Source organism: Pseudophryne corroboree, chromosome 7 (assembly GCF_028390025.1).
Source record: "Pseudophryne corroboree isolate aPseCor3 chromosome 7, aPseCor3.hap2, whole genome shotgun sequence".
NCBI classification, from domain to species: Eukaryota; Metazoa; Chordata; class Amphibia; order Anura; family Myobatrachidae; genus Pseudophryne; species Pseudophryne corroboree.
Genome location: NC_086450.1, coordinates 67,645,946 through 67,671,629, shown reverse-complemented (window position 1 = coordinate 67,671,629; position 25,684 = coordinate 67,645,946). Strand labels below are relative to the sequence as shown.

Genomic DNA, 25,684 nt, shown 5'->3' with positions numbered 1-25,684 from the left:
CGAATTCCAGTTTGTAGCCTTGGGATACAATTTCTATCGCCCAAGGATCCACATCTGACAGAACCCAGATCTGGCTGAAGAGTTGAAGACGTGCCCCCACCAGCGCGGACTCCGGCAGTGAAGCCCCAGCATCATGCGGTGGATTTTGTAGAAGCCGAGGAGGACTTCTGTTCCTGGGAACTAGCTGTAGCAGGCATTCTTTTCCCTCTACCCTTACCTCTGGCGAGGAAGGAAGAGCCCCGGCCCCTTCTGGACTTATGCGACCCAAAGGACTGCATCTGATATTGAGGTGTTTTCTTTCGCTGTGGGGGAACATAAGGCAAAAAAGAAGATTTATCAGTGGTAGCTGTGGACACCAGGTCCGTGAGGCCCTCCCCAAATAAAACCTCACCATTGTTATGTAAAGTTTCCATATGTCTCTTTGAATCGGCATCAACCGTCCATTGGCGGGTCCACAGGGCTTGCCTAGCAGAAATTGCCATGGCATTGGCTCTTGAACCCAACGTCTCTCGCAGCGTCTCTCATATATAACGCTGCGTCTTTTATATGACCCAAGGTCAATAAATGCTATCCTTATCTAGGGTGGCAATGTCAGATGACAAGTTATCTGCCCATGCTGCTATTGCGCTACATACCGATGCCGACGCTACTACCGGTCTGAGCAAGGCCACCGTATGTGTATAAAATGATTTTAAGGTAGTCTCCTGTCTGCGATCAATAGGATCCTTGAGACGGTAGCGCCACCTTTTTGGACAAGCGCGTCAAAGCCTTGTCCACCCTGGGCGAGGATTCCCACCGTAACCTGTCCTGTGCGGGGAAAGGATACGCCATAAGAATTCTCTTGGGAATCTGCAGTCTCTTGTCTAGAGTTTCCCAAGCTTTTTCAAATAAGGCGTTCAGCTCATGAGATGGGGGAAAGGTTACCTCAGGTTTCTTCTCCTTAAACATGCATACCCTCGTGTCAGGCACCGAGGGGTCCTCTGTGATATGCTAAACATCTTTTATTGCAATAATCATATAATGAATACTTTTGGCCACCCTTGGGTGTAACCTCGCATCATCGTAGTCGACACTGGAGTCAGAATCCGTGTCGGAATCAGTGTCTGCTACCTAGGACAGGGGATGTTTCTGAGACCCTGAAGGGCCTTGTGACACAGTTAAAGCCATGGATTGACTCCCTGCTTTTTCTCTGGACTCTGCTTTGTCCAATCTTTTATGTAATAAAGACACATTTGCATTTAAAACATTCCACATATCCATCCAATCAGGTGTCGACTGTGCCGTCGGAGACACCACAATAATCTGCGCTACCTCCTCCTTAGACGAGCCTTCCGCATCAGACATGCCGGCACACACGTACCGACACCCCCCCACACACTGGGATATAAATATATATATATATATATATATATATGGAGACAGTCCCCCAATAAGGCCCTTTGGAGAGACAGAGAGAGAGTATGCCAGCACACACCCAGCGCCACTGGACACTGGAACAAAATCCCAGTCTGTACAGCGCTTTATATATCAATAATACACTCACTGCACCAAATAAATGTGTGCCCCCCCCCCTCCTTTTTGCCCTCTGTACCTGTGTTCAGCAGGAGAGAGTCCGGGGTGCAGCTTCTCTGCAGCGTGCTGTGGAGAAAATGGCGCTGGTTAGTGCAGGAGGTTCAAGTTCCACCCCCTCAACGGCGGGCTTCGGTCCCGCTCAAATTCTTTATACTGGCGGGGGTTTATTTAATATACTGCCTCCGCAGTATATATATGTCAGCCAGTGTTCCTTGAGGTATATAATTGCTGCCCAGGGTGCTGCCCCTGCGCCCTGCACTCATACAGTGGCGTCAGTGTGTGTGAATGTGGGAGCAATGGCGCGCAGCGTTACCGCTGCGCGGTACCTCAGTGAAGATCTGAAGTCTTCTGCCGCCTTTAAAGTCTTCTTTCTTCTTATACTCACCCGGCTTCTATCTTCCGGCTCTGTGAGGAGGACAGCGGCGCGGCTCCGGAACGAACAGCGAGGATGAGACCTGCGTTCCAACCCTCTGGAGCTAATGGTGTCCAGTAGCCTAAGAAGCAGAGCCTATCATTTAAGTAGGTCTGCTTCTCTCCCCTCAGTCCCACGATGCAGGGAGCCTGTTGCCAGCAGTGCTCCCTGAAAATAAAAAAACTTAACTAAAGTCTTTTTCAGAGAAACTCAGTAGAGCTCCCCTGCAGTGCATCCAGTCTCCTCTGGGCACAGGATCCAACTGAGGTCTGGAGGAGGGGCATAGAGGGAGGAGCCAGTGCACACCCATCTAAAGTCTTTAGAGTGCCCATGTCTCCTGCGGAGCCCGTCTATACCCATGGTCCTTGCGGAGTCCCCAGCATCCTCTAGGACGTAAAAGAAAAGAGGATCGAAATAAGAGAACTATACAAGTATATTACTATATATGCTAGAAATGGGCAAAAAGTGGAAGCATACAGACTAGTATATTAATGTACATGAAAAATATAAAAATGGGGTGCATATAAATGGGGGCTTTATCGGTTTACAATGTATATGTGAGAGAGAGGAGTGCAGATTATTGTACATGTGAGAAGGGGGTAGATGAGCGCCTGAAATTTTTCGGGTTTTGTGTTTTGGTTTTGGGTTCGGTTCCGCGGCCGTGTTTTGGGTTCGAACGCGTTTTGGCAAAACCTCACCGAATTATTTTTGTCGGATTCGGGTGTGTTTTGGATTCGGGTGTTTTTTTCCAAAAACACTAAAAAACAGCTTAAATCATAGAATTTGGGGGTCATTTTGATCCCAAAGTATTATTAACCTCAAAAACCATAATTTACACTCATTTTCAGTCTATTCTGAATACCTCACACCTCACAATATTATTTTTAGTCCTAAAATTTGCACCGAGGTCGCTGTGTGAGTAAGATAAGCGACCCTAGTGGCCGACACAAACACCGGGCCCATCTAGGAGTGGCACTGCAGTGTCACGCAGGATGTCCCTTCCAAAAAACCCTCCCCAAACAGCACATGACGCAAAGAAAAAAAGAGGCGCAATGAGGTAGCTGTGTGAGTAAGATTAGCGACCCTAGTGGCCGACACAAACACCGGGCCCATCTAGGAGTGGCACTGCAGTGTCACACAGGATGGCCCTTCCAAAAAACCCTCCCCAAACAGCACATGACGCAAAGAAAAAAAGAGGCGCAATGAGGTAGCTGACTGTGTGAGTAAGATTAGCGACCCTAGTGGCCGACACAAACACCGGGCACATCTAGGAGTGGCACTGCAGTGTCACGCAGGATGTCCCTTCCAAAAAACCCTCCCCAAACAGCACATGACGCAAAGAAAAAAAGAGGCGCAATGAGGTAGCTGTGTGAGTAAGATTAGCGACCCTAGTGGCCGACACAAACACCGGGCCCATCTAGGAGTGGCACTGCAGTGTCACGCAGGATGTCCCTTCCAAAAAACCCTCCCCAATCAGCACATGATGCAAAGAAAAAGAAAAGAAAAAAGAGGTGCAAGATGGAATTATCCTTGGGCCCTCCCACCCACCCTTATGTTGTATAAACAAAACAGGACATGCACACTTTAACCAACCCATCATTTCAGTGACAGGGTCTGCCACACGACTGTGACTGATATGACGGGTTGGTTTGGACCCCCCCCAAAAAAGAAGCAATTAATCTCTCCTTGCACAAACTGGCTCTACAGAGGCAAGATGTCCACCTCATCTTCACCCTCCGATATATCACCGTGTACATCCCCCTCCTCACAGATTATCAATTCGTCCCCACTGGAATCCACCATCTCAGCTCCCTGTGTACTTTGTGGAGGCAATTGCTGCTGGTCAATGTCTCCGCGGAGGAATTGATTATAATTCATTTTAATGAACATCATCTTCTCCACATTTTCTGGATGTAACCTCGTACGCCGATTGCTGACAAGGTGAGCGGCGGCACTAAACACTCTTTCGGAGTACACACTTGTGGGAGGGCAACTTAGGTAGAATAAAGCCAGTTTGTGCAAGGGCCTCCAAATTGCCTCTTTTTCCTGCCAGTATAAGTACGGACTGTGTGACGTGCCTACTTGGATGCGGTCACTCATATAATCCTCCACCATTCTATCAATGTTGAGAGAATCATATGCAGTGACAGTAGACGACATGTCCGTAATCGTTGTCAGGTCCTTCAGTCCGGACCAGATGTCAGCATCAGCAGTCGCTCCAGACTGCCCTGCATCACCGCCAGCGGGTGGGCTCGGAATTCTGAGCCTTTTCCTCGCACCCCCAGTTGCGGGAGAATGTGAAGGAGGAGATGTTGACAGGTCGCGTTCCGCTTGACTTGACAATTTTGTCACCAGCAGGTCTTTCAACCCCAGCAGACCTGTGTCTGCCGGAAAGAGAGATCCAAGGTAGGCTTTAAATCTAGGATCGAGCACGGTGGCCAAAATGTAGTGCTCTGATTTCAACAGATTGACCACCCGTGAATCCTTGTTAAGCGAATTAAGGGCTGCATCCACAAGTCCCACATGCCTAGCGGAATCGCTCCGTGTTAGCTCCTTCTTCAATGCCTCCAGCTTCTTCTGCAAAAGCCTGATGAGGGGAATGACCTGACTCAGGCTGGCAGTGTCTGAACTGACTTCACGTGTGGCAAGTTCAAAGGGCATCAGAACCTTGCACAACGTTGAAATCATTCTCCACTGCACTTGAGACAGGTGCATTCCATCTCCTATATCGTGCTCAATTGTATAGGCTTGAATGGCCTTTTGCTGCTCCTCCAACCTCTGAAGCATATAGAGGGTTGAATTCCACCTCGTTACCACTTCTTGCTTCAGATGATGGCAGGGCAGGTTCAGTAGTTTTTGGTGGTGCTCCAGTCTTCTGTACGTGGTGCCTGTACGCCGAAAGTGTCCCGCAATTTTTCTGGCCACCGACAGCATCTCTTGCACGCCCCTGTCGTTTTTTAAAAAATTCTGCACCACCAAATTCAAGGTATGTGCAAAACATGGGACGTGCTGGAATTTGCCCATATTTAATGCACACACAATATTGCTGGCGTTGTCCGATGCCACAAATCCACAGGAGAGTCCAATTGGGGTAAGCCATTCCGCGATGATCTTCCTCAGTTGCCGTAAGAGGTTTTCAGCTGTGTGCGTATTCTGGAAAGCGGTGATACAAAGCGTAGCCTGCCTAGGAAAGAGTTGGCGTTTGCGAGATGCTGCTACTGGTGCCGCCGCTGCTGTTCTTGCGGCGGGAGTCCATACATCTACCCAGTGGGCTGTCACAGTCATATAGTCCTGACCCTGCCCTGCTCCACTTGTCCACATGTCCGTGGTTAAGTGGACATTGGGTACAACTGCATTTTTTAGGACACTGGTGAGTCTTTTTCTGACGTCCGTGTACATTCTCGGTATCGCCTGCCTAGAGAAGTGGAACCTAGATGGTATTTGGTAACGGGGGCACACTGCCTCAATAAATTGTCTAGTTCCCTGTGAACTAACGGCGGATACCGGACGCACGTCTAACACCAACATAGTTGTCAAGGACTCAGTTATCCGCTTTGCAGTAGGATGACTGCTGTGATATTTCATCTTCCTCGCAAAGGACTGTTGAACAGTCAATTGCTTACTGGAAGTAGTACAAGTGGGCTTACGACTTCCCCTCTGGGATGACCATCGACTCCCAGCGGCAACAACAGCAGCGCCAGCAGCAGTAGGCGTTACACGCAAGGATGCATCGGAGGAATCCCAGGCAGGAGAGGACTCGTCAGACTTGCCAGTGACATGGCCTGCAGGACTATTGGCATTCCTGGGGAAGGAGGAAATTGACACTGAGGGAGTTGGTGGGGTGGTTTGCGTGAGCTTGGTTACAAGAGGAAGGGATTTACTGGTCAGTGGACTGCTTCCGCTGTCACCCAAAGTTTTTGAACTTGTCACTGACTTATTATGAATGCGCTGCAGGTGACGTATAAGGGAGGATGTTCCGAGGTGGTTAACGTCCTTACCCCTACTTATTACAGCTTGACAAAGGGAACACACGGCTTGACACCTGTTGTCCGCATTTCTGGTGAAATACCTCCACACCGAAGAGCTGATTTTTTTGGTATTTTCACCTGGCATGTCAACGGCCATATTCCTCCCACGGACAACAGGTGTCTCCCCGGGTGCCTGACTTAAACAAACCACCTCACCATCAGAATCCTTCTGGTCAATTTCCTCCCCAGCGCCAGCAACACCCATATCCTCCTCATCCTGGTGTACTTCAACACTGACATCTTCAATCTGACTATCAGGAACTGGACTGCGGGTGCTCCTTCCAGCACTTGCAGGGGGCATGCAAATAGTGGAAGGCGCATGCTCTTCACGTCCAGTGTTGGGAAGGTCAGGCATCGCAAACGACACAATTGGACTCTCCTTGTGGATTTGGGATTTCAAAGAACGCACAGTTCTTTGCGGTGCTTTTGCCAGCTTGAGTCTTTTCAGTTTTCTAGCGAGAGGCTGAGTGCTTCCATCCTCATGTGAAGCTGAACCACTAGCCATGAACATAGGCCAGGGCCTCAGCCGTTCCTTGCCACTCCGTGTGGTAAATGGCATATTGGCAAGTTTACGCTTCTCCTCCGACAATTTTATTTTAGGTTTTGGAGTCCTTTTTTTTCTGATATTTGGTGTTTTGGATTTGACATGCTCTGTACTATGACATTGGGCATCGGCCTTGGCAGACGACGTTGCTGGCATTTCATCGTCTCGGCCATGACTAGTGGCAGCAGCTTCAGCACGAGGTGGAAGTGGATCTTGATCTTTCCCTAATTTTGGAACCTCAACTTTTTTGTTCTCCATATTTTATAGGCAGAACTAAAAGGCACCTCAGGTAAACAATGGAGATGGATGGATTGGATACTAGTATACAATTATGGACGGACTGCCACGGTTAGGTGGTATAAAAAAACCACGGTTAGGTGGTATATATTGTAATACAATTATGGATGGACGGACTGCCTGCCGAGTTCCGACACAGAGGTAGCCACAGCCGTGAACTACCGCACTGTACACTGGTTGATAAAGAGATAGTAGTATACTCGTAACAACTAGTATGACTGACTATGACGGTATAAAGAATGAAAAAAAAACCACGGTTAGGTGGTATATATTGTAATACAATTATGGATGGACGGACTGCCTGCCGAGTTCCGACACAGAGGTAGCCACAGCCGTGAACTACCGCACTGTACACTGGTTGATAAAGAGATAGTAGTATACTCGTAACAACTAGTATGACTGACTATGACGGTATAAAGAATGAAAAAAAAACCACGGTTAGGTGGTATATATTATAATACAATTATGGATGGACGGACTGCCTGCCGACTGCCGACACAGAGGTAGCCACAGCCGTGAACTACCGCACTGTACACTGGTTGATAAAGAGATAGTAGTATACTCGTAACAACTAGTATGACACTATGACGGTATAAAGAATGAAAAAAAAACCACGGTTAGGTGGTATATATTATAATACAATTATGGATGGACGGACTGCCTGCCGACTGCCGACACAGAGGTAGCCACAGCCGTGAACTACCGCACTGTACACTGGTTGATAAAGAGATAGTAGTATACTCGTAACAACTAGTATGACACTATGACGGTATAAAGAATGAAAAAAAAACCACGGTTAGGTGGTATATATTATAATACAATTATGGATGGACGGACTGCCTGCCGAGTTCCGACACAGAGGTAGCCACAGCCGTGAACTACCGCACTGTACACTGGTTGATAAAGAGATAGTAGTATACTCGTAACAACTAGTATGACTGACTATGACGGTATAAAGAATGAAAAAAAAACCACGGTTAGGTGGTATATATTATAATACAATTATGGATGGACGGACTGCCTGCCGACTGCCGACACAGAGGTAGCCACAGCCGTGAACTACCGCACTGTGCACTGGTTGATAAAGAGATAGTAGTATACTCGTAACAACTAGTATGACACTATGACGGTATAAAGAATGAAAAAAAAACCACGGTTAGGTGGTATATATTATAATACAATTATGGATGGACGGACTGCCTGCCGACTGCCGACACAGAGGTAGCCACAGCCGTGAACTACCGCACTGTACACTGGTTGATAAAGAGATAGTAGTATACTCGTAACAACTAGTATGACACTATGACGGTATAAAGAATGAAAAAAAAACCACGGTTAGGTGGTATATATTATAATACAATTATGGATGGACGGACTGCCTGCCGACTGCCGACACAGAGGTAGCCACAGCCGTGAACTACCGCACTGTACACTGGTTGATAAAGAGATAGTAGTATACTCGTAACAACTAGTATGACTGACTATGACGGTATAAAGAATGAAAAAAAAAACCACGGTTAGGTGGTATATATTATAATACAATTATGGATGGACGGACTGCCTGCCGACTGCCGACACAGAGGTAGCCACAGCCGTGAACTACCGCACTGTACACTGGTTGATAAAGAGATAGTAGTATACTCGTAACAACTAGTATGACACTATGACGGTATAAAGAATGAAAAAAAAACCACGGTTAGGTGGTATATATTATAATACAATTATGGATGGACGGACTGCCTGCCGACTGCCGACACAGAGGTAGCCACAGCCGTGAACTACCGCACTGTACACTGGTTGATAAAGAGATAGTAGTATACTCGTAACAACTAGTATGACACTATGACGGTATAAAGAATGAAAAAAAAACCACGGTTAGGTGGTATATATTATAATAATACAATTATGGATGGACGGACTGCCTGCCGACTGCCGACACAGAGGTAGCCACAGCCGTGAACTACCGCACTGTACACTGGTTGATAAAGAGATAGTAGTATACTCGTAACAACTAGTATGACTATGACGACGGTATAAAGAAAGAAAAAAAAATACCACGGTTAGGTGGTATATAATTATACAATTATGGATGGACGGACTGCCTGCCGAGTGCCGACTGCCGACACAGAGGTAGCCACAGCCGTGAACTACCGCACTGTACTGTGTCTGCTGCTAATATAGACTGGTTGATAAAGAGATAGTATACAACAATATACTACTATACTGGTGGTCAGGCACTGGTCACCACTAGTCACACTGGCAGTGGCACTCCTGCAGCAAAAGTGTGCACTGTTTAATTTTAAATTAATATAATATTATGTACTCCTGGCTCCTGCTATAACAACCTGCAGTGCTCCCCAGTCTCCCCCACAATTATTATAAGCTTTTATACATTGATGTGCAGCACACTGGGCTGAGCTGAGTGCACACAGACTGAGTCACACTGTGTGACTGCTGTGTATCGTTTTTTTCAGGCAGAGAACGGATATAGCAGAGAACGGATATATTAAATAAAAGTTAACTTAACAACAACTGCACTGGTCACTGTGGTAAACTCTGTCTGCACAATCTCTCTCTCTCTTCTAATCTATTCTAATGGAGAGGACGCCAGCCACGTCCTCTCCCTATCAATCTCAATGCACGTGTGAAAATGGCGGCGACGCGCGGCTCCTTATATAGAATCCGAGTCTCGCGAGAATCCGACAGCGTCATGATGACGTTCGGGCGCGCTCGGGTTAACCGAGCAAGGCGGGAAGATCCGAGTCGCTCGGACCCGTGAAAAAAAAAGTGAAGTTCGTGCGGGTTCGGATTCAAAGAAACCGAACCCGCTCATCTCTAGGTATAAGTTGTTTGTTTTAGGTCTATCTTATAGTTGATGTGGAAAAAGTATAAATTGTGGGCACGTAGGTGAATGTTAATAGTATGTGTCTAGTTGATTGCAATGCCATGATATAGGCAAGATCTTCAGTCATAGGTCGGGATGTAATGCCAACGAATTTGGCCGACGTGCGGGATTCCGGACGAACTTGGACAATTTTTTAAAGGGGCAATCACTTACAAGGCAAAACCATGCCTGTTAGTGACTGCCCCTTTAAAAAAAAACTTCTTCTGGATCCACGCGCTGGCAGAACTCGGCGGCATTACATCCCGCCCTTAACGTGTAATTCTTATTAACAATTCATATGTGCTCCTATGTGCATATACATGTCTAAGGAATTCTACGTGCATGTGAGTGCAAGCTTGGGCAAACTGTTGCTTTCTAGCTGTTGTAGAACTACAAGTGCCAAGTCAGGCATGATGGGGCTTGCAGAACATGTGCATAGAGTTAGAGATAATCACCATAATCAGAATTCTGATCTAAGTATATAAAACACTCATGGTGGGCTTATGTAATAGCCTGTGAGGCGCAGGCCATGTGGGAATTCCTGCGGGTTTGCCCATATTTTTAAGGCGCCCATCATTTACCTGGTGAAACCAGGTTGGTTTTGCCATGTAACATAACTGCCGCTTTAGAAATACGGGCAGACTCGTCCCTTGGTGTTTGCATACATGCATGTTCTGCCTTCGCTGGATGCCTCACCTGGGGCCAGTCTCCGTTTCCAAGTTGCTTCTCCAGTAACAGTTTGATGCCTCTCTCCAAAACAGCAACATTTGGAAACCTGGACGACACAGAAGTACGGATGAGGAGGTTATATTACAAATGATCTAGAGTGAAACATCGTCATAGGAGATCCTAAAAGGGGTGATACTGAAATGGGAAGTATGCTGTGGATGGTGCCGGGGCTTTGTTTTGCCATTAAAAAAATACTTATCTGATTGCCTTATAATTGACAATACCAGAAATAAAACAGAACAGAAACAGAAACGTTTTTAGTAAAGTATCCTAGATCACAGTGTTTGAGATTTGTGGCTGTCACCTACACAGATGAGTGCCATCTGCTGGTCAAAACCTGTATTCTTTCAATTCATAATGAACTGGGGCACCACTGAGACACTTGCACACTGCTCATAGTGAGTTGATAAGCTCCATTCTAAGGAATATTAATTGAGGCCAATACATTGGCTGCATCCACTTTGTGTACATGAGGTGCAGCCTTTAAAATGAAAAACAAGTGAACCAGCATTTCACTTCCCATGTCCGACTTTCAGACCCATTTACGCTTTGTACCTCTGATCCAGGCACTGTATTGTGCACCATCACAGATGTGTTACTGGTTGTCAGGACACAGCAGCCACTGAGAAACAAACCAGCAGTGTCAATAATTATGACACTGCTTCTTTGTGCATGCAAAAATGAACTGATCAAGAAGATTGTTAGCTGGGAGCGGATAGAGCTTTACTACTTGCCCCTGACAAGATGTATAGACATGCATCACTATTGTAAAAGTAGGTTACTGTATGAATAAGGTAATAGCTATTGACAAGTGTACATTGTAAATATCTGGTATAGATAAACTTACCTAACAGCCATCAGCCCCAGCAGTGCCCAACATGTGTTGTGTATCTGAGAACTGGCACTCTGAACATATCTTCTCTCTTCGCATGACTCAAAATCTTCACCCCAGCCTCCATCGTCCATCTGTCGTGACAGCAGAAAGTCACAGGCGCGGGTGACCTCCGGGCACCTAGACGGGTATGAGGAGAGGACGAGTGTTTATAAATCACGCATCTGTTCTGTCTCAGCGACATAACCCTAGCTATAGTACCCCCAGTGAAATAACTTTCCTCTCCACCCACTTCCTTAGCCTGCATGCATTGTAACATAGATAATATATGAATTAAAGATAATCCCCATGCCAGCTGAGTTACATTACTTCTTCCAATAAGTACTTACCTGTCAGGATATTTATGTCCCATGCATGCAAAGGCCTCCAGACCAAACCAAGTGCCATAGGTAAAGCACACCCCCCAGGACCTGCACAATATACCCAGTGTTACTACATGGAAATGACAACAAGAGTCAATAGGATGGATCACTTTGTTACCACTTACCCTTCCCAGGAGCCATCCTCTCTCTGTAATGTGCGGCAGTATTCCAGGCCACGCTGGAGAGTATCACTAAAGGCGACAAAAGAATCATCAGTTTGTTTCATTTATCAAATGACGCACTACAACACACATAAAGAGCAAAATAATGTAATACTATTTCCACATAATATTCCTTCAAATATAAAAAATATGATTAAAAGCTTTTTCTGTACACAAATATCTGCTGCCATGGCAACAAGCAATCTTGCCCTCACCTCCCTCCCGTACCAAACTGACATATTTTGAAGCAAAAATGTTGAATCTTTAAAACTTGGTGAAAGTGCGCAGCGAAGTCGGTAAGGCCGCCAAGCACTGCTGCTCACACAGAGCCCGGTGTTCCTGAATGGTGGACAGATGTACTATCAGAGACTCTCCAATGTACTGGATCCCCCACTAGATGGATGATAAAGCCATGACTGCAATCTGTTTGAGATCTGAAACCTCTGAATACACTTGGTACATGCTTCAGATAAACGCTATTCCACTTGAGGGAAAGGGGAGTAGAAAACAATCTGTTTCTCCTTCCACTTAAACAGCTCATTGTTATGTACCTCCTATTACTCTAAATCCTCTACTCCCAGTTGGATTTCTCGTTGATGCATGAAGAAACCTCAGGGTCAGGATCTTCAGCCACCTCATCTTTCTAATCTCTTCCATGAGTGTGAAACCTGTGGAGCTGGAGGCGTCTATAATCTAGAAGTGGTGGCAGATGCCATAATCCTTTCCAAGGTAACTCAAGTCTTTTACCAGGTGTTGTACTGAGCTCAACAAACCCCGTGCCCAATCTGGCTAGCACTGTAGGCAAATGGCCCAAAGGTCCCTAGTTGTGTTACCCAGAAGAGGAAATGCCAATCCTCAAGTGGAGAGGGGGAAATCCTTGCTGGAACGTGCAACAAACTGTAATCTTCACAATAGACTGTGCCAAGGATCTTGCCCATGATGGCTTACCCAACTACAGATGAGTGTGGCTGCTTGTAATATGTCTCAAATGCTGTGCATAGGGCATCAGCCCCAATCTGGGTACTATGCAATTTGACATGACAGTTGCAGCAGGCAAAAACCTCTGCTGCTGTTCCTCCTCCAGGCTTAGCCCTGGATGTATTCCTCTTACCAGACATGACAGGAAGATGTCGGAAATTAGAGAAGACAGCTGAAATGCACAATGCAAATGGCAGACACAAGCCAAAAACAGGACTACCCCACACCTAAAACTCTCGCACTACTTCCCTGCATATGGAGAGGGTTGAAGGCGAGATGAAGGAGCTGCGGCTGGATATTGTTTTGGTGGAGTTGCCACAGTGAGGGAAGAAAGCCAAGTAGAATGTGCTGGAAAGGAACAGCACCCTCTTCCAAGGCCCATCACCAAATGGACAGTGGTTGTCCAGATAGCCTTCTCTGCTTCCCCATGCCTCAAGCAGGGCTGCCATAACCGGAGGCCCAATCTGAGCCTTACCTCTGGAAATGGGAGCAATGCGTCCACTTTAAACATGCAGGCCCTGACATTGAGGACTAACCACAGCTAAGAGACTGGCAACTTATCTTCAAGATTCCCCCCTCTGATGGTGGTCCCGGAGGCATGGGGCTCCCAGACACTACTGTACCTGCAACGACTGGGGTTCCCCCTGCAGGCAATCCCACGTCAGAAGCGGGCGAGTGGCAGGACCAGGCGCCAGCAGAGGCAGCTCCTCAACACCGTTTAGACATTCAGCAGCTGCTGTGGCAGGGGAGATGCCGGTACAAATTATAGAGTAAAAAGTGAGTATAGATTTGAATATTTCCAGCTGCCAATGGCAGTCACAGAAATCAGGGGGTTAGAGGGAGAAGGAGTCCTTAGAGCCAGACGTAAAGTGCCCAAACTCCAGTGCTCAGCCTCTATACCCCATCACATTCTTTAGTTTCCCTATGGATGAAAGAGAAAATCCAGCTTGCTGCTGGTCTCATTCTGCCCTAAAAGATAATGACTTGTAAATAACTTTGAATGTGGTTCCCAAAATATTATGCAATGTACATTGTTCATAAAAGGATAGACGTGCAATGCTTACTGATGTGGGAAAATAACATATGGAAATAAAAAGTGTCCCCCTGATTGAATGCCAGAGAAAATTCTGTACTATTATAAATATAAGGAATTGGCTACCATCTCTGTATAAATCAGCGTGAGAGACAGGTATATGACTGGCACCTGATTTCATGTGGTCTGTAGTCCGGATCCCATGCCTGGTAATGTCTGAGAGCTTGCATCACAGCAGACGTGCACTCGACGTACGTGTAATCAATCATAATGTCCCCTGGAATAAACATATTTCTATACAATGCCGTTCTTTGCACATATTTCTTTCTCAAATAGGATGACACCTTAGAACTTGTTGTTCAAAGAAACTGCAAATGTATCAGGTACTCACCAAACACCTCCGAGGGATTGATCAGTTCCAGCAAGCGGCCACCACGTTTGGTTTCATACGTAGCGAATCCTCCATCAGAATTTCTCATACTGAGCAGCTACGATAAATCAGGACATCACATTACAGCCAGAACTACATTCACACAAACTCTGTGCTTCTTACCAGATTCTTACCACGTCCACAGCGTCGCGTAACCTGTCCCTTGAAATGAGATCTGATAAATAGGAACAGTTTTCCTGCAGCAACATAACAGATTTCAGTCCCTCGGCTGTACAGTCTGCCACGATCCAGCCACAGTCACGGGTGCTGAATGGGAATCCTCCCTGCCACACAGAGAACAATGTGCTGCTATGGGCAGGATATGAAACAGAGAGAGAGAGAGAGAGAGAGAGAGAGAGAGGGCGGGATGTATTAACATACATCGCCGCCCCTCGCCGGTTACCGCAGCGATGTTGATCGCATATGTACTAACATATGCGATCAACATCGCGATGCGGTGACGGAGGCCCCCCGCGATACCTGTTAGGTGGTCTGCGGGGGGTCTCCGTCACCTCCCCGGGGTCCCCACACTGGCTAGATGCCGGGAAGCAGCAGCAGGCTGCCCCCGGCACCTCCTCCTCCCCCCTGCAGCCGGAAGGACGTCCGGCTGCGTTGCTAGGGGGAGGAGGACACTACCTTCCGGGTCCAGGGCAGCCTGGAGGAAGGTAAGCCAGGGGGAAGGGGGGTCGGCGTCTGCGGCGGGGGTCGACGGTGTCGGCGGGTTGCGGCGGTCGGCGAAAAGAAGCCCATAGGCTTCTATAGGGTTTCGCCATCCAGAGATGGCGAAACCCTGGACGCCGAAAACGCTGCGGTAGTGTCTTAGTAAATATGAAAATGCGGTAAAACCCCCGTTTTCGGGGGGTTTAACGCATTTTTGCTTTAGTACATCCCGCCCAGAGAGAGAGAGAGAGAGAGTGTGAGTGTGAGTGTGAGTGTGTGTGTGTGTGTGTGTGTGTGTGTGTGTGTGTGTGTGTGTGTGTCTGTTACCATAAAGCGCGCTGCCACTGCACAGAATTACCATAGGGTTGCAGAAAAAAATGAAAGTATCAAAAAGATTACATGGCAGTTCTGCAAACTAGAACAAAATGCTTGCATAAAAGCAGCTTGTTGTATCCACTCTCTTCCTCCTTATTAATTAAAAAGATGGGGAGGGGGGGGGAGGCGTGAGGATATGTTATCAGGCCATGCTTTGGATACACCATGAAAAACCTGTAAACTTTCTATTCTTACCATAAGGGTGAAAGCATCATGCTGTGTATGTCAGTGACTATATAAATAACCCCCCCTCCAGAATCCCATACATGACCATCCGCTGAGGAGACAGACTTTACCTTGTTCATTTGTCTGTAGTACTTCTTGTACTCCGGAGGGTTATCCGGTATCTGTAACACAGACAACATAAATCACGTATCTTCCAAATACAGCACACATGGGCTGATTCTGGTTCGGATGCTGCAGCGTCTGTGTGACAGTCTTTTGCCGGTACTGCGACCTTATGCAAATCCCGCTACATGCCCTTCCCTGGTGTACAGACGTGCGCCTGACTGTGCAAGGACAGAGATAACCACTTCCAGCGCCTGTAGATGTAGTCAATGATTGCCCCACCAACCCCATCCCAGGTGCAGACTATCCGTCAGAGTATGGCCTCCAATGTGAGCGATTATGCTTCCGAGTTTGCAACCACTTCAGCGACACGCCTGCGGCACTCCTATAACACGTCCATAAGAGGGACCATCTCCGTGTGTCTGCTTAGCCGCCTCCCAGTCACCAGCCTGGAACGCCCAATACATTTTCAAGATGTCTCAAATGCAATACGAATCTGCGCGCACGGACTATGGACACATGCACAGTGCAAATTAGACGCACTCAGTCGTTCAACTGCTTGTGACATCAATATTGCATCAGAGATCAGGCCGTAGTGTACATAGAGTAATCTTACATACCGCTATTATATCGGTTTGGTTTATGGCTCAGTTACTTGTTACTAGACTTTCTTTTTTATTATTTACATAGGGCCTAATTCAGACCTGATTGGCAGAGATTTGCGATCAGATAGTCGCCGCCCAGACAGAGTGAATACCTGCCCCGTGCAAGTCTGCGTACGCCGTGCAAAAAGTTTTGCAAACGCCGGTCAGCTGCAAATCCGTTCGCAACTCACTCACCATCTAATGATTTTTCCAGTCTGTGCGTAGCCCACGACCTACTCCTGCAGTGCAATACAAACAGGCTGATTAGGGCCGGAGCTGACGTCACGCAGCTCCCTAAAAACGCTTGGGAACGCCTGCGTTTTTCCTGACACTCCCAGAAAACGGGCAGTCACCACCCCCAACCATACACTTCCTGTCGATCAACTTGCGTACACCGTGCGATCAGAAAAGACGCAGGATTTTTTTCACAGTTTGGCCTCGCGCATGCGCACTACGATCCATATGCATGCGCAGACGATCGATAATCGGCCGCCTTGCGGATTCGCACAACAGCGATCAGGTCTGAATTACCCCCATAGTTACTTAAATATTATTGCACCTTTTATGTCAGCATACACTATGGTTATTTACTAATTAAACTAATTATCTAACAATAATTAGCATAGGAAACGGCAACTTTTGTATGCAATCTGTTTTTATTGAGATAATGGGGGTAATTCCAAGTTGATCGCAGCAGGAAAATGTTTAGCAGTTGGGCAAAACCATGTGCACTGCAGGGGAGGCAGATATAACATGTGCAGAGAGAGTTAGATGTGGGTGGGTTATTTTGTTTCTGTGCAGGGTAAATACTGGCTGCTTTATTTTAACACTGGAATTTAGATTGCAGATTGAACTCACCACACCCAAATCTAACTCTCTCTGCACATGTTATATCTGCCTCCCCTGCAGTGCACATGGTTTTGCCCAACTGCTAAAAAATGTCCTGCTGCGATCAACTTGGAATTACCCCCCATAAGAGCAGGATACAAACTAGCACTGGCAATACCACTAATGACACAACAGAGAATCTTAAGGTGCATACACACGGAGAGATTTTGGCTATGAGAGATTTTGACTAACTTTTCCCTTGAACTGGCAGTAGGAGATTTTGACTAACTTTACCAGAGATTTTGTCTAACTATGCAAGAGATTTTGGCTATGGGAGATTTTGACTATCTCATTTAAATAAGGGGATGAGTGTCATATATAGGACGATTTTACAGGGTGGCTGGTATTTAAATAGCTGAAAGTTAAAAAAAAAAATTGCGTGGGGTCCCCCCTCCTATGTAAAACCAGCCTCGGGCTCTTTGAGCCAGTCCTGGTTGTTAAAATACAGAGGAAAAAATGAGTAGGGTTCCCCCATATTTAGACAACCAGCACCGGGCTCTGCGTCCGGTCCTGGTTTAAAAAATACGGGGGACAAAAGACATAGGGGTCCCCCGTATTTTCCAAACCAGCACCGGGCTCCACTAGCCAGGGAGATAATGCCACAGCCGGGGGACACTTTTATATTGGTCCCTGCGGCCGTGCCATTACCCCCCCAACTAGTCACCCCTGGCCGGGGTACACTGGAGGAGTGAGGACCCCTTAAATCAAGGGGTCCCCCCCTCCAGCCACCCAAGGGCCAGGGGTGAAGCCCGAGGCTGTCCCCCCCATCCGTGGCCCGGTGGATGGGAGGCTGATAGCCTTTCAATAGTAATATTGTTCTTTACAGGAGGCCTACAGGTCCCAGCAAGCCTGCCCCAGCAGGTTGGCACTTGGAGAACCACAAGTGCCAGCATGCCCGGACATAAAGGGCCCGCTGGCACCTGTAGTCCACCTGTAAAGAAAATATTTAAAAAAAAACACAACACATTATTTTAAAAATCCTTTATTAAACTGGGTCTTCACCTGGGGGCGGCGGCCTTTAAGCTCTTTTGAATGGCCGCCGCCTTCCCAGGGCTTCCGGCGTCTTCACCTGGGGGGGCGCCACCTCCCCAGGGCTTCTGGGGTCTTGCTCCGGCGTCTTCACCTGGTGGGCGGCGGCTGCTAAGCTCTTTTGCATAGCCGCCGCCCATCCAGGACTTCCACGGCGTCTTCAGGAGCTCTTCTCCGCTCCTCCTCCGCCGTCGGACTGACAGCCGCTGCCTCGCGCTGACTTATATAAGTCAGCGGGAGGGGGCGGGGCGATGACGCGGCGAGCCGTGATTGGCTCGCGGCGGCCATCTTGAATATCAAAAATGACGCTGAGGCGCCATTTTTGAAACTGGTACCGCTCCGCTGCCAAACTCTGCAATAGAAAGGTAAATTTCCCCCGCCCGCACCGCTGCCGCAACCCGCCGCCGCCCGCACCGCCGCCGCCCACACCGCCACCGCAACCCACCGCCGCCCACACCGCCGCCGCAACCCGCCGTCGCCCACACCGCCACCGCCGCCCGCACCGCCGCCACAACCCGCCGCCGCCCGCACCACCGCCGCCTGCACATCGCTATCGCTGGGAAAAATCGCTGGCCTCTTAAAGTGTTAGCGATTTTGACTAACTTTTGCAGCGACATAGCCAAAATTGACTTGCCTGCACTGACTATTTTTCCCAGCGATAGCGACCTAGCGGGGACGCGCATCGCTATCGCTGGCTGTGTACACACGGAGCGATCTGCACTAACTTTCTGAGCGATTTTGACTATATAGTCAAAATCGCTCAGTTATATCGCTCCGTGTGTATGCACCTTTACTCTAACTAGATGTGTCCTCATACATCATTGCTGCAGTCGCGCCAAATGCACGCCAGGGTGCATGTGGATCTTCTAGTTTCGACCGTCATTTTTTGCTGAAAATGCTGTATATCTGTGTGCTTCGGTCTCTGAATCTGTACATGAAGTGCTACAATGTAGCAGCAGCAGCTTTTTTCCAATACAAGTTCTGTGCTCTGTATACAGACTCAGCCACACACAATATATAACCTTAATCAGCACAGTCTCCTCGTGCATCATAGCCGCATGGCTCCCTTACGCCAGGTTGGCATATTGAGGCTAGATGTAGAAGGACACATCTGCAGGTACTAGTGAAATATCTGACTGCACCACAAAGACTTCCCTTTTCTATGCGTTTCCTGCAAGTTTAGTAACTGGACAATACATACATGGAGCATAGCTATAGTATTACAGCTGCTATAAGATATGAATAATTACCATTAATGAATAAATAAGAATTTACTTACCGATAATTCTATTTCTCATAGTCCGTAGTGGATGCTGGGAACTCCGTAAGGACCATGGGGAATAGCGGCTCCGCAGGAGACTGGGCACAAAAGTAAAAGCTTTTAGGTCACCTGGTGTGCACTGGCTCCTCCCCCTATGACCCTCCTCCAAGCCTCAGTTAGGATACTGTGCCCGGACGAGCGTACATAATAAGGAAGGATCTTGAATCCCGGGTAAGACTCATACCAGCTACACCAATCACACCGTACAACTTGTGATCTGAACCCAGTTAACAGTATGATAAACGTAGGAGCCTCTGAAAAGATGGCTCACAACAATAAACAACCCGATTTTTGTAACAATAACTATATACAAGTATTGCAGACAATCCGCACTTGGGATGGGCGCCCAGCATCCACTACGGACTATGAGAAATAGAATTATCGGTAAGTAAATTCTTATTTTCTCTGACGTCCTAGTGGATGCTGGGAACTCCGTAAGGACCATGGGGATTATACCAAAGCTCCCAAACGGGCGGGAGAGTGCGGATGACTCTGCAGCACCGAATGAGAGAACTCCAGGTCCTCCTCAGCCAGGGTATCGAATTTGTAAAATTTAGCAAACGTGTTTGCCCCTGACCAAGTAGCTGCTCGGCAAAGTTGTAAAGCCGAGACCCCTCGGGCAGCCGCCCAAGATGAGCCCACTTTCCTTGTGGAATGGGCTTTTACAGATTTTGGCTGTGGCAGGCCTGCCACAGAATGTGCAAGCTGAATTGTACTACAAATCCAACGAGCAATCGTCTGCTTAGAAGCAGGAGCACCCAGCTTGTTGGGCGCATACAGGATAAACAGCGAGTCAGATTTTCTGACTCCAGCCGTCCTGGAAACATATATTTTCAGGGCCCTGACTACGTCCAGCAACTTGGAGTCCTCCAAGTCCCTAGTAGCCGCAGGTACCACAATAGGCTGGTTCATGTGAAACGCTGAAACCACCTTAGGGAGAAATTGAGGGCGAGTCCTCAGTTCTGCCCTGTCTGAATGAAAAATTAGGTAAGGGCTTTTATATGATAAAGCCGCCAATTCAGAGACACGCCTGGCTGAAGCCAGGGCTAACAGCATGACCACTTTCCATGTGAGATATTTCAATTCCACAGTGGTGAGTGGTTCAAACCAATGTGATTTTAGGAGACTCAACACTACATTGAGATCCCAAGGTGCCACTGGAGGCACAAAAGGAGGCTGTATATGCAGTACCCCTTTGACAAACGTCTGAACTTCAGGCACTGAAGCCAGTTCTTTTTGGAAAAAGATTGACAGGGCCGAAATTTGAACCTTAATGGACCCTAATTTTAGGCCCATAGATAGTCCTGTTTGCAGGAAATGCAGGAAACGACCCAGTTGAAATTCCTCTGTAGGGGCCTTCTTGGCCTCACACCACGCAACATATTTCCGCCAAATGCGGTGATAATGTTTTGCGGTTACATCCTTTCTGGCCTTGACCAGGGTAGGGATGACTTCATCTGGAATGCCTTTTTCCTTCAGGATCCGGCGTTCAACCTCCATGCCGTCAAACGCAGCCGCGGTAAGTCTTGGAACAGACAAGGTCCCTGCTGGAGCAGGTCCTTTCTGAGAGGTAGAGGCCACGGGTCCTCCGTGAGCATCTCTTGAAGTTCCGGGTACCAAGTCCTTCTTGGCCAATCCGGAGCCACGAGTATAGTTCTTACTCCTCTCCTTCTTATGATTCTCAGTACTTTGGGTATGAGAGGCAGAGGAGGGAACACATACACTGACTGGTACACCCACGGTGTTACCAGAGCGTCCACCGCTATTGCCTGAGGGTCCCTTGACCTGGCGCAATATCTGTCTAGTTTCTTGTTAAGACGAGACGCCATCATGTCCACCTTTGGTTTTTCCCAACGGTTTACAATCACGTGGAAGACTTCTGGGTGAAGTCCCCACTCCCCCGGGTGGAGGTCGTGTCTGCTGAGGAAGTCTGCTTCCCAGTTGTCCACTCCCGGAATGAACACCGCTGACAGTGCTGTCACATGATTTTCCGCCCAGCGAAGAATTCTTGCAGCTTCTGCCATTGCCCTCCTGCTTCTTGTGCCGCCCTGTCTGTTTACGTGGGCGACTGCCGTGATGTTGTCCGATTGGATCAAAACCGACTGACCCTGAAGCAGAGGCCTTGCTTGAGGTAACGGGCGCTTTAGAGCCCCTGACGGTGTTTGAGACGCCTGGACAGGCACTAACTGATTTGCCGGCTGTCTCATGTCGTCAACAGTTTTTTGCAAAGTGCTGACACTGTCACGTAATTCCTTCCATACGACCATCCAGTCAGGTGTCGACTCCCTAGGGGGTGACATCACTATTACAGGCAATTGCTCCGCCTCCACATCATTTTCCTCCTCATACATGTCGACACAATCGTACCGACACACAGCACACACACAGGGAATGCTCTGATAGAGGACAGGACCCCACGAGCCCTTTGGGGAGACAGAGGGAGAGTTTGCCAGCACACACCAGAGCGCTATATATATGCAGGGATAACCTTATATAAGTGTTTCTCCCTTCTATAGCTGCTGTATATGTATTTTCTGCCAATTAGTGCCCCCCCTCTCTTGTTTTACCCTGATTCTGTAGCAGGACTGCAGGGGAGAGTCAGGGAGCCTTCCTTCCAGCGGAACTGTGAGGGAAAATGGCGCTTGTGTGCTGAGGAGATAGGCTCCGCCCCCTTCACGGCGGCCTTTTCTCCCGCTTTTTTTAGGAAAACTGGCAGGGGTGAAATGCATCCATATAGCCCAGGAGCTATATGTGATGTATTTCTTTAGCCATATAAGGTTTAAACATGTTTTATTGCGTCTCAGGGCTCTCCCCCCCAGCGCCCTGCACCCTCAGTGACCGGAGTGTGAAGTGTGCTGAGAGCAATGGCGCACAGCTGCAGTGCTGTGCGCTACCTTATTGAAGACAGGAACGTCTTCTGCCGCCGATTTTTCCGGACCTCTTCGCTCTTCTGGCTCTGTAAGGGGGCCGGCGGCGCGGCTCCGGGACCCATCCAGGCTGAACCTGTGATCGTCCCTCTGGAGCTAATGTCCAGTAGCCAAGAAGCCCAATCCACTCTGCAGTCAGGTGAGTTCGCTTCTTCTCCCCTTAGTCCCACGATGCAGTGAGCCTGTTGCCAGCAGGTCTCACTGAAAATAAAAAAACCTATTTAGAACTTTTACTCTAAGCAGCTCTGGAGAGCTACCTAGCATGCACCCTTCTCGGCCGGGCACAAAAATCTAACTGAGGCTTGGAGGAGGGTCATAGGGGGAGGAGCCAGTGCACACCAGGTGACCTAAAAGCTTTTACTTTTGTGCCCAGTCTCCTGCGGAGCCGCTATTCCCCATGGTCCTTACGGAGTTCCCAGCATCCACTAGGACGTCAGAGAAAATAGGATGCGGTTCTGGCTACATAACAGGACACTCCCATGAGACAGTGCTTTTCCCTGCATACACCCACTTCTAACACCAATAAACGCGCTAGATGTAACCACATAAGAACTTGCGAGTGACTCAGAATCAGGCGATTATTGTATTTCCTATTACCGGTGTAACTGTATTGGTCAGCCTTTCACCTACTACTCTTCATCTACACTGACTTTACTACTAAAGGTGAGGGGGCAGAAGTATCCAGCCTTGGAGGGAGATAAAGTGGAGTAGTTGCCCAAAGAAAGCAATCAGCTTCTAACTGTCATTTCAAAGAATGTGCTAAATAAACGACAATTAGTAGCCGATTGCTTTCTTTGGGCAACTTCTCCACTTTATCAGTCTCAAAGGCTGGATACATCTCCCCATAAATCATTCCGGGAGAGATGTAGGAAGAAGCGCTATGTTCCTCAGTGGTATCTGCGCACGTTATATGCCGGAGATACCTCTTCCTTTTATGTATGATAGCCGCGGCGTGCGGAAAACGCCGGGGGTACTATGCTTCAGTTATTATCGGCGCTGCTATCTACAAGATAGCACGCCAATGTGCCGCCAAATGTATGACCGGTCAGTGGCAGCTATCGATTGTGACTGCTGCAGCGGTCGTTGCCCATACACCACAGCACTGTCCCTGGCTGCGGTGGCTGCTGGGCTTTGCATGGAAGATCTCGCGCAAACCCACTGGATCTGGCCAGGAGTAGAGACACAGCCCACACTAGGCTGATGTGCTGTGGGGTCTGGATGGGATCGCCGGAGATGAGATGTTAATACATCTCAGCGCTACTGCTTCCTTCTTCGCCTCGGTAAAGAGGCAAAGCAGGAAGAGCTATACGATCTTGTCACTATAATACAGCTCCCCCTCTGTTCTACCTGAATACAATCGTTATGTCAGTTGATTATTCTAGGCTAGACTTGTTATTCAGGGGTGCATGACATGGGCTTCCTGGGTGAGCGGGCCCTACACCTTACACCCTGCATGCCAGAATAAAATCCGATTGCGTTGACACATACAGAAGTGTCCTCCTACATCCTTGCTGCAGGCACATTAAACAGAGTTTCTAGTAACGCCATGCTGTGACTCGGTAGCGTCGAGCGTCTTTATGTGCAACTTTTTCCATTAAAAGGCATCTCATCTGCAAAATAGGATGCACAAGCAGCTTATGTTGATTAAAATTACATGCGGCATGCCTATATTTTGTGTGCGACCGTGGCTGTATCTGCATACGAAATGCTACACTACAGTGTTTTCCTAGGACCATTTTGTATGGGTGTTACAGCCGCAGATGCCCAGGGAATATAGGCATGCTGGATATCACTATAATTAGCTTGTGCATTTTATTCGCATAGTGATGTGAATAAGACGCATTTCAGCAAAAAAGAAAAAAAATAAGAATTTACTCACCGGTAATTCTGTTTCTCGTAGTCCGTAGTGGATGCTGGGAACTCCGTAAGGACCATGGGGAATAGCGGGCTCCGAAGGAGGCTGGGCACTCTAGAAAGATCTTAGACTACCTGGTGTGCACTGGCTCCTCCCACTATGACCCTCCTCCAAGCCTCAGTTAGGTACTGTGCCCGGACGAGCGTACACAATAAGGAAGGATTCTGAATCCCGGGTAAGAATCATACCAGCCACACCAATCACACCGTTCAACTCGTGATATGAAACACAGTTAACAGTATGAAACAATAGAGCCTCTCAACAGATGGCTCAACAATAACCCGATTTAGTTAACAATAACTATGTACAAGTATTGCAGATAAACCGCACTTGGGATGGGCGCCCAGCATCCACTACGGACTACGAGAAACAGAATTACCGGTGAGTAAATTCTTATTTTCTCTAACGTCCTAGTGGATGCTGGGAACTCCGTAAGGACCATGGGGATTATACCAAAGCTCCCAAACGGGCGGGAGAGTGCGGATGACTCTGCAGCACTGAATGAGAGAACTCCAGGCCCTCCTCAGCCAGGGTATCAAATTTGTAGAATTTTGCAAACGTGTTTGCCCCTGACCAAGTAGCTGCTCGGCAAAGTTGTAAAGCCGAGACCTCTCGGGCAGCCGCCCAAGATGAGCCCACCTTCCTTGTGGAATGGGCATTGACAGATTTTGGCTGTGGCAGGCCTGCCACAGTATGTGCAAGCTGAATTGTACTACAAATCCAACGAGCAATAGTCTGCTTAGAAGCAGGAGCACCCAGCTTGTTAGGTGCATATAGGATAAACAGCGAGTCAGATTTTCTGACTCTAGCCGTTCTGGAAACATATATTTTCAGTGCCCTGATAACGTCTAGCAACTTGGAGTCCTCCAAGTCCCTAGTAGCCTAGGCACCACAATAGGCTGGTTCAGGTGAAACGCTGACACCACCTTTGGGAGAAACTGGGGACGAGTCCTCAATTCTGCCCTATCCATATGGAAAATCAAATAAGGGCTTTTACAAGACAAAGCCGCCAACTTTGATACTCGCCTGGCAGAAGCCAAGGCCAATAACATAACCACCTTGCACGTGAGATATTTCAGATCCACGGTTTTTAGTGGTTCAAACCAATGTGATTTTAAGAAACTCAACACCACGTTGAGATCCCAAGGTGCCACAGGAGGCACAAACGGGGGCTGACTCTGCAGCACTCCTTTTATAAATGTCTGAACTTCAGGTACTGAAGCTAGTTCTTTTTGAAAGAAAATCGACAGAGCCGAGATCTGTACCTTAATGGAACCCAATTTAAGGCCCATAGTCACTCCTGCTTGCAGGAAAT

General features: G+C 47.9%; 1 protein-coding gene across 1 annotated transcript in view; it reads right to left on the bottom strand.

The window, feature by feature from the left end:
* Positions 1-25,684, bottom strand: part of LSS (lanosterol synthase) — an 83,987-nt gene that overhangs the window by 5,466 nt on the left and 52,837 nt on the right. Inside the window, exons 14-21 of the mRNA XM_063933268.1 lie at positions 15,654-15,704; positions 14,457-14,606; positions 14,284-14,380; positions 14,064-14,169; positions 11,846-11,911; positions 11,688-11,768; positions 11,314-11,478; positions 10,434-10,512 (exon numbers count right to left, since the gene is read on the bottom strand). Coding sequence (XP_063789338.1) covers positions 10,434-10,512; positions 11,314-11,478; positions 11,688-11,768; positions 11,846-11,911; positions 14,064-14,169; positions 14,284-14,380; positions 14,457-14,606; positions 15,654-15,704 — 795 coding nt within the window. The remainder of the gene's footprint in view (positions 1-10,433; positions 10,513-11,313; positions 11,479-11,687; positions 11,769-11,845; positions 11,912-14,063; positions 14,170-14,283; positions 14,381-14,456; positions 14,607-15,653; positions 15,705-25,684) is intronic.